At 34.7% G+C, this 10,174-nt stretch overlaps 1 protein-coding gene across 1 annotated transcript; it reads left to right on the plus strand.

The window, feature by feature from the left end:
* Positions 1-4,753: 4,753 nt before the first annotated feature.
* LOC130966646 (mavicyanin-like) lies at positions 4,754-5,418 on the plus strand. The gene is made up of 2 exons (XM_057891464.1): positions 4,754-4,962; positions 5,189-5,418. Exons 1-2 carry the CDS (start codon positions 4,776-4,778, stop codon positions 5,416-5,418), a joined length of 417 nt encoding a protein of 138 aa, XP_057747447.1. The 5' UTR covers positions 4,754-4,775.
* The last annotated feature ends 4,756 nt before the right edge of the window (positions 5,419-10,174 follow it).

A 10,174-nucleotide genomic window follows, 5' to 3' on the forward strand; every position in this document is an offset into this window, starting at 1 on the left:
CCTATATGATGCTATACTACCAAACAATTGCTCCCTTGTGCATTATCCTTCCACCCTTGATGTTGATTACTACCATGAAGGTAGTGGTTTTGGCCTTGAGAAGAATAGGGTGGACGATTGTTGTAATTCACATTGTCCACTACAAGGGCATGTTTCTCTTGAATTTGATGGCATTGATCGGTGTAATGTATGGTGCTAGAGCACAAACCACAAATCCTAGGAGAGCCTTCAAGTTGAGCAACTGGAGGTGGGGCTTGGACAGCTTAGATGGAGTAGAATTCCTTTTGATCCTTTTGCATTTGCGTGAGGATGGTGGTCATATCCCCAAGTACTTTGGTTAGGCTTGATTCGGAAGGGGACGGTTCTACCACACCCTTGAGAGGATTACTTCTCACCCTTGTATGTTGTGTAGCTTCGGCAACATCCTTTATCAAACTCCAAGCTTCTCCTTCCGTCTTATTTTTCGAAAGGGAACCACCGCTAGAAGCGGTGAGCAATCTTCTATCTTCCACACAAAGACCTCTAGTGAAGTAGCTAATAAAGCAAGTGAGTGTTCATTCCATGGAGTGGACAAGATTCCAATAGCCTCTTGAACCGAGATCAATACTCGTACAAACTCTCTTGGTCTCTTTGCATTATACCCGAAATCTCCTTCCGGATGTAGTCGGTCTTTTCCGGTGGGAAGAATTTATCTAAAAACTCTCTTCTCAAGAAATCCCAATTGGTAGCAATCTCATTTGGTAGCGAATAAAACCATGTCTTTGCTTGCGCTTCAAGAGAGAAAGGGAAGGCAAAAATCATAATAGCCACCTCATCGGCTCCATGCCTTTGAGCCGTAGAACAAGCAACTTGAAAATCCTTTAGATGTTGGATGGGGTCTTGACCCGGCAACCCATGATACTTAGGTAGTAGATTTATCAAGCTACTCTTCAATTCAAAGTTTGGATCAAGGTTAGGATACCTTGCTTGCAATGGTTGAAGTACAATATTCGGAGCTCCTTGCTCATGTAAAGTGATCCGGCGTGGCTCTGCCATGTATGGTTCACCTGTAGGATGCAAAGATGTCTTAGTAGTGCCAACAGAAGAATAAGAAGTAGCGGACTCCAAGTCACTCTCGGTACCGTCTAGTGATTCGGTATGTTCCTCAAGAGAGGCCAAAGTACTAGCCGTATAGTCCAACCGCCGTCTAGCTTGCCGAGTGTGTAACAAAGTTCTTTCAATCTTGGGATCAAAATCGGCTAAGCTAGAATTCGGTTGAGACCGAGTCATCAAACTTGAGAGTCATAGCACAAAAATAAAAGAAGCTAAACTATAGCTAAGTATTGAAAGCAAACAACTATCTACAATATTCACATATTCACATAATCAATATCAAGGCATATGTTGCAACCATTCCCCGGCAATGACGCCATTAATTTGATAAGCGAGAATTGCGTTGGTTAGGATTTTCTCTTATAGAATGAAGAATTTTGTTGTAAGCATAGCTCCAAACCAACAAACAAATCTCACATCAAATTAAATTTTGGTTGTCACAAATAACAAACCCCAAATAAGAATTAACCGAAGTATTTCAACTCCGGTCGTCTCACAAGTAATGGGCAAACATGTGCCTCAACATTGGTTAGAAATTCGGGGTTGTAAGTCATGAGCGAGAAAATAAACTAGAAATCTTAGCAAGCAAGTAATCTAAAGTGCAAAGAACTAATTCAAATAACCAAGCAAGATGTGAGCAATTTCAAACTAAGAAGACAACATTCAATTTAATTCTATTCTCAACTAGACAATAGCTATAACTAAAGCAAGACAATTAAGAATTTGGGTTTTCAAATATGAATAATAAAAGCAACTCTTGGCTAGGCATGGGAATTGGGGTCACTATCCTTGTCTAATAACCATATCTTGACAATTATGAGGAACCAAACTCATTAAATCTACTTCTATACTTGAAGTAAGTTAAATGACTTGGTCAACATCTACCCGTAAGGTCTAACCTCACTACTAATTAACCTAGTAGTAGGCTAGTGTCAATGGCCATCAAATTGACCACTAAGAGTTCCCAAATCATCAAATCTATTAGACCCAATAACTCAAGTTTACCCAATTCCCTTGGCCTATGCCAAGAGTAAAAAGAATTACTCCATAATCAAGGCAAACAATTCATCAAACACTTGGTAAGCATTAACAAAAGACATGTTCAAATTGCAAATGGATTGAAATTAACAAATACCCACTAACAAATATCAACTTACAATCACTCAAACAACACAATTAAGCATAGAAATCATCAATGTAACATCAACAAGTCAAGATTCACAACATTCATGCAATGGGTATAAAGTGACAATTGACAAGAATCCATAAACTAACACAAGATCTAAGCAAAAGTATACTAAGGAATTCAAATTAAACGATCAAAACTAGTAATTAACAAAATCCAATTCAGATTCAATAAGGGAAGATCAAATTAAAGCTAGATCTAGAGAAGAACAAGGGTTTCTCTCTCTAGAAGAACAAAGAACCCCAAAAACTAGAAAAATGTGTCTTAGTGTAAAAATGATTGATCCTCCCTTCTCCCTAGCATCCTTGGGTCTTTTTTCATGCAGAAACAGCTTGAAATTGGGCCTCATGAGCCTCAGAAATCGCCAGGCACGATTTCCTTTAATGAGGTCACGTGCAGCTTCCCGCGCGTGCGCGCCATGCGTGCGTGCGCGCCATGCGTGCGTGCACGCTGATTACTTTTGTGATCCACGCATGCGCGCCAAGTGTGCGTGCGCGTCGGTTGGAATTCTTTGGCTTGCGCGGATGCGTCCATCCTTGCACGCCGCTTCCAGCTATCCTCATCCACGCGTGCGCGTGATGTGCGCGTCGACGTCGATGCTGCAGTTCCCAAAATCCAAATTTTCATGTTCCTTCCTCTTGTGCATGCTTTCCTTCTCTCTTCTAGGCCACTCTTACCCTATTAATTCTGAAATCACTAAGCAAATAGTCACAGCATCGAATGGCAATAAAGAAGATCAAAATATAGCAATTCTAAGGCAAAATAAGCATGTTTTCTATTATGGAGCAATATTAGGAAGTGAACACAAAACCATGCATTTTTTGTGAATAAGTGCGAGAAATATTGACAAAAAACCCCCAAATTAAGCACAAGATAAACCACAAAATTGGGGTTTATCACTTACTGGGAACCATATAGGTTCTCACCCCTTCCTTTTCCTTTCCCCCACAGATGGAAGATCCAGACTTGATCGCCGACACAGGAGTTATATTCAGAGAGGTACCAGAGGAGCACGTGTTGTCGGACCCTACAGGAGATGCTCGAAACTAGTCTTGAGCTGATGGTTGCAAAGTTGTGCCTCGACAGTAGAAAGAATGTACGATAGATGGTATTCATTCTTTAGACTTTGCTTTCTCTCACTTCTATGGCATTTTTTTGAGGGATAAGACTTGATATTTTATTTTCTTTTAGCCCAGGTACCAGCTTAGGGGTTTTTTATATGAACCAAGTATCTGGAAAGTTGTCAGTTGTATATATATGTATATATATAAGTATGTCAAGTTTGTATGAACTAACTTAAGACGTATATATGTATGAAAGCTTTTCTGTGATCTTATTGCTAAATTTAATTTTGTTGTTAGTCTGGTATTTATCTTATATTGTATATCTCTGAAGATGTTCATGGTATTGTTAATAGGTTTGTTAAAAAAGTATGTTATAAAAATAAGTTAACATACGCGATTCCGTAGTACGAAAGGCTTATATGTATTAAATATTATCGAGTCTAGAGTTTTATAGGGCTACTAGGAAGTAACACTTGATGACTGGCAGTGAATCCGGACCTGTTGAAAATTGGATCGTTATAGCATTGACTTAATTAAAATAGATTCTATGCAACTATTCGTGACCTCATCCTTAACAAAAAGATCAAAGACATATGTTTTCAACTTAAAAAACTACATAATTCAAAACACTTTTTATATTAAATAACTAAATTTTCTGTCTTATGTAGCTAAATTTTTTGTATATTATTTTTTGATATTTAACTAAAATATCTGCACAATTCAACATAATTTATATATTATATAACTAAAGTATCTATATTTTTTAATTAAAATACTTATAGACTTCAACAAAAATTTATGTATTTTTTTTCAAATTTCTTTTCTTTTTTTATCCTCTCAAGAGAAAGTAAAATAAAAAAATAAACAAAGAAATAAAAAAATAAAAAGATATAATAACAATATTAGTAAGAGAAAAAAAAGAGGAAGAATACGTAGAATAACTCTAAATCTTAAATTTTAAGAAGAGAAATTTGTAATTTATATATGCGCTATGTGAATTATTTTGGTTAGATTCGACCAATTTATTTAAATTTGACTATAAAAAATATTTAATCATGTAGTATGATCATAAAAATATTAGACATACACCTAATATTTCGGAAATATAAATATGGAGTATATGATGTATATTGTATTATATTAATTCTAAAATGGAAAAACCAACAAAATAGAAGGAAAGCACCGAAATACGCGTAATATCTGAGTTGATTTGTTGTGTTAATGGGCGTCACTGAAAGCACTCCTATCCTTTAATTCGACCGGAATATAGGTACATCCAAAACATGAGATTGAGCAATAATTAGACTTGGTCATCAAACACAATTTTAATGCCAATTTTAAACACTACTTTTGAACTTTAAAACAGCCACCTTCAATTCAGTTTCACCTTTAGAAAACATATACACACAATTTTAGGAAAATTGAAAACCACAATGGATTATGAGAAAGTACACCTTAGTTTGTTAATCTCTGCCATGATTAGCTACCTTACATTGGTATGTGTGAGTTCCAAAGCAACTCACATTGTTGGAGATCGTGTGGGTTGGGCTTCGCCTGGTTACAATGGCTTCTACGAAAATTGGAGCAGAAACGTAACCTTCAATGTTGGAGACGTACTTCGTATGTTTCTTGCTCCCTCATTTTTGGATACACAAAATTAAAAATCAGGTGTTACTTGTTAGATGACTTGTGTATATTTATGATATAAATGAAACATATAACCATATGTATATCTCTTTGAAAAAATTGAAGGTAATTTAAGGCAGAGCATTTGATTAGTGAGTAAATTAAATATTATTAGAAAATAAAGTATTGACGTTAATTTTGTATCGTAATTAAATGGCAGTATTCCAGTACAATCCTGGGCTAAGCACAGTGGTGCATGTAAACAAGGATGATTACGATCACTGCACAACGAGAAATGTGATGCAAACCTACTTCAGAGGGAATTCCAGTATCACTTTAGACCATCCTGGTGAATATTTTTTCTTTTGTTCTGTTGGTAAGCATTGTGAGGCAGGCCAAAAGCTTCAAATCAGTGTTTCTCAGGGTAACCCACCCTCCAAAACAAGTTAAAAATCCCAACACGAGTTCATCCTACAATACTTTCGGCTTTTGTTTTCTTTTCACAAAAATGTAAATAGGTATATTTCTTAAAGATGTTAGTGGCCCTGTAGGCCATGTATGTATTCTGCATAAATTGAAGAGAGAAAAAAGACAAATAGCTCTATGATTTTTTAACTCGAAGATATATAAGTCTTTAACTAATTGAAAATACAAATTTTTTTTTTCAATTTTTAAAACGTGAGATATCTAACCATAGTTGTCAAAACCAAACCAATCAGGCTATTGGTTCATTGGTTCAACTAGTAAGTTACTGGTTGAACCGGTAGAATCAATCCCACATAAATAAAAAATATAGAATAGTCAAAACCTAACATTAAAATTTGAAATATATATCTTCATTAATATTTTAAGAACAATCAAGTCTAATTCTAAAAACAACTAATACAGAGATAGATATAAAATTAGTCAGTATTACTATAATAGTATCTTAATTTAACAAAATAAGAATAACAATCCATAAACTATATCCAAAAAGTAATTTCAACGTATGAGTATCTTTCTTCATCTTAAAAATATGAAGCTACATCATGATTAGTTTCATTTTGATTTGTACTTTCCACAAAATTATTATTAACTCCATTATCATCTCAGTTATCTTTCAAATTCAATTGATTAGCATTTGAATAATTTCACAAATCAATATCAATAATAATATAAAATATTTTATAAAGTATACTAAAATCATAATTGATCACAATTCATAATCGGACTAACAACAAGATGTTTAAATAAATAAAAAATATCTAAATCATCTATAACTGATTAAAAAGACATATTTATGAGATCATTTCATAAAGCATTAACTTTATTACCCTTAAATGCATTCAATATCTATTCCGAACAATCCTTAAACTCATCAAGATAAATCGGACCATAACTTTGCTTTCTCATCTAATTCTTATATTATCAATTTACTTTAGTACCCTTATGATGACTAAAATTTAAAAATAATGCTTTCAAAAAATAATAATTATGAAAGTACTTTTGTCGTAACCTTAAGTTGTAATGAACATAAACAATATTATTAAGTTTTTTATACTTTAACCGATTCTTCTTCTTTGAGTAAATGTGTTAAAAATACTCCAGTTATGCTCACAATATGAAGAACTACATGTTTGGCTTAAAACACAAATTGCCAAGTTTTGCAAATTTGACACTCCACATCCATAAGATTCTCATAATTGATTTTAACAAAAAAAAGAATAATATATCACAATCATAAATATAAAATCATAAATATATTACAATCATAAAAGACTAATTTTATGAAGAAATTCACTTGGCAACATTATGTTTTATTCACGTATTGCAGATTATCTTCCAAAATCTTGTTCAACATTCTTAAAGATTCTCATCTCACTTGTCAGTTTAGAATTTAAATTTGGATCCTCGTAAACTTATTTCTCAATGACATCTAGTAGGTCAGAAGTCAATTCTTTGTGCTTTTCAAAGTTTTCAGTGTTAAATCTAAAAATTGAATTTAACCAATAACTAGTAGCATGAAAATTTTTTTAAGGCTGTGAATCCCAATGTGTATCTAAAATCCTTAAATAAGGATCAACAACCTTCTTTTTTTTTAAAACCTCTTCATCATCTCTTCTCTAGCCTTATAAATATCTTATTAAAGAAAACTCATTACAACTCTATCTTCACTATCCATAATACGCAATTCACGGACAAGTGGCTCAGTAAGCTTAACCATATAAATGCATTGAATCCAAAATTTAGAATCCAAGACTTGATCCACAAACCTTTTAGCTTTGCCTTTGTTTGAGTTAGCTGAGCTTGTCCATTCTCTAGAGGTCACCATAGCTATGAAAGTATCCTTTTGAACTAAAATATTTTGTGAAGTAATAAAATTGGTGGGAAACTGAGTTGGAGTTGGACAAACTATTTCTCGCCTGGTCGTAAATTTTCTCATCAAGTACAGTGAATGGCAATGAATATAGATATATTCCGTAATCATTGAAGCTTGTGACATAATTTCATTCACTTCCTCTAACTTTCCAATATCCTAAAGCATCAAATTACCACAAGGAGCTACACAAAGAGATCAATACAATTTAGAAAACTCAGATTCTAACATCCTTCCAGTAGCAACATAATTTGTAGTATTATCTGTCACGATATACACAATATTCTTAGGATATAGTTCTTTAAGGACAAGAAACCAAGAAATTAATTAAAGTGTGCCTACAATGATCAGTCTATCCATCGGCCATGATAGTACATCTAGTCTGTTTCCAAATCTTACTATAACCTTCAATCATTTTCCTCACATCTTCAACCAATTTTCTCAACAAATACCCAAGAACTCTTGCATAATTTGACCCTATATACCCTACAACCATGCTTGTAATAACATCAATCATTGGCTGATAATAAGATGAATTAACCGCATTAAATGACACAGAGGCATCCATAATCCATTTTGCAATAGTAATGTCACACTTCTATATAATTTCTTTACTTTGGAGAACACTTTTGATAGTTGGTTGAGCTCCAGGTGTTGTTGCTGATGGAAAAAATATTCTAATTCATTGACTTGTTTTCCTTTTCATTACATTCGATCTCATCAAATTCTCTTTCAAATTTATCACAAGCATTATAACTTTCTACATATTGTTCTTGAGTTTTTCTTTCCTTGCTTCGAAGATCTTCGAAGTTTTGATCGAATTGGTGTCTCATTAGTGTTGGCACCTTTTGACATGACTCAATATCTCCTCCTTTTTCAGCCAAATGAAGCTTAAATAGACGAAATCCTCTGCCCCTAATAAGTTTCTCATAATATATACATAACAAAATGGTTTCTTCAGATTCCACAACTTGTTTATGATGGTCCCATGTAGGATCATTTTTTGCTCTATTGTTATTTTCTTGGGTTCCAATTGTTGCATCAGAAGTTGATCTTTGTTCTTACAAGGATGGTGTTTCTGATGGTATATTTGATGAAGCCATCCTAAAACAATATGTAACAACAACAATATAAAAACAGAAGCTATCCTAAATTCACAAAATTTATTACCTATCCAACAATATAAAATTATAAATTTACAATAACCCGATAATATAGTACAGCAACAAAAACATCCATAAACACCAATAATAAGAAAAAACATCAATCCACCATTAAATCTATATATATTACACTGGCAAAAATTAAAAAAATTATAATCAACGTGTTATAATCAACAATAATAAAAAATAAATAGAATCATAATCAACATCATTAATCAGTTACTCAGTTAATCAAATTATAACCCAATAACAGAATAACTAAAAAATAAAAAAAGCATACTTGATGCTTTGTTTGCAGAATGTGGGTAGAAAAGAGAAAAATCAAAAGCTGTCCAAGCACAGCGAAGCAGAGACTGGCGACGGGGAAAACAGCAACGACGACGACGAGAGACACACAGGTGATGACGCAATACAAGCGAGCCATAGATACAGGGTAACACTATAGTGATGGAGACACATAGGAAATGGCGAGATGAGGCAAAGGAGTTGGCGATTGTGGCAGCAACCGTGCAGTGGCAGTGGCCGGTGGTTTTTTTTAGGGTGAAAGAGTGCCTCTGGAGGCTGAGTGAGATTGAGAGAGAGTAAGGGTTACCTGAAACGTTGAGGTCGATCTCAGACGAGATCTTCTGGGGTGATTGGAGCTGCCGTGTCTGACTTGTTAGAGCTTCAGGTGCTACTGGTCCTTGATCACCGGGGGGTGGTGATACCTGCAAGAGACTCCAAAACTTAAGTCAGCACGGGCTTTAAGCAGGTTTTTTTGTAGAATTGGAGTATGAGTTATACCTGGATGCTCCAGTGTATTTATAGTAGTGCTTGGTGATATTCCTTTGAGATAAGTTGGTTATCTTATCTTATCTTTTGTGGAGGAGATCTTTATCTTTCGGTCAACCGCCTTCTAGAAGGTGGTGGTTCTTCTATTTTGGGCCTTTCTTGGGCCTTTATGGTGTTTGTCCTAGCTCTTTGTGAAGAGGTCGGCGGTGGGCCAACTTTTCATGAGGTCGGTCCTTTTGTCTTCATCGAACTTGACCTTATAGCTCGGACCAGTGTATGAACAGTGCCTCTGCTCGAGCTTCGATCTTTCCCATGAGGTCGTGCTTCCAAGCTTCGATCTTTTGAGGAAGTCGTGCTCGAGCATTGGTTCAATTTTGAGTAGCTCTTTTTCGCGCGAGTCTGGCGTTATTCTGCTTAAATGCGAAGTGTTTTTTACCTCCTTAATTACGACGTTGCCTTCGAGGATGTTATTTCCTTGGGATCAACCAAACGCTCTTAAAGCCTATTAATTTGGGCTTTATTTCTTTATGCTGTTTTTTTCCCTCTTTGCACTATGAAATCGAAAAAGGGGTTAGATTTTGTTTTCAGTTTCTTGCTTTTGATTTGCCCCAAGCTTTTCTTCTTTCTTTGAAGTTCCAAAAAATTTGTTGGATCATTCGTGCTTTCGCTACACATCTGTCGTTGCTTCTTGTTTTCCTTTGCAGGTTGGTACTTTGCTGCATACCCTTTATCATTTTATGTGTTTTAATTGTTATCCTTCTTTGTGCTTTACTGCTGCATGTTTTCTTTTTTCATAAAGGTTTGATCTTGCTGAGCTTCTTTTTTGAAAAGGTTAAAGCTTTCTGGTGATTATTGCATGCCTTTGTTTCTTCAAAGTTGCAATGTTTTTTATCTCTATTGCTTCGTTTGGGGAAAT

This window comes from Arachis stenosperma, chromosome 3 (assembly GCF_014773155.1).
Source record: "Arachis stenosperma cultivar V10309 chromosome 3, arast.V10309.gnm1.PFL2, whole genome shotgun sequence".
Classification (NCBI taxonomy): Eukaryota; Viridiplantae; Streptophyta; class Magnoliopsida; order Fabales; family Fabaceae; genus Arachis; species Arachis stenosperma.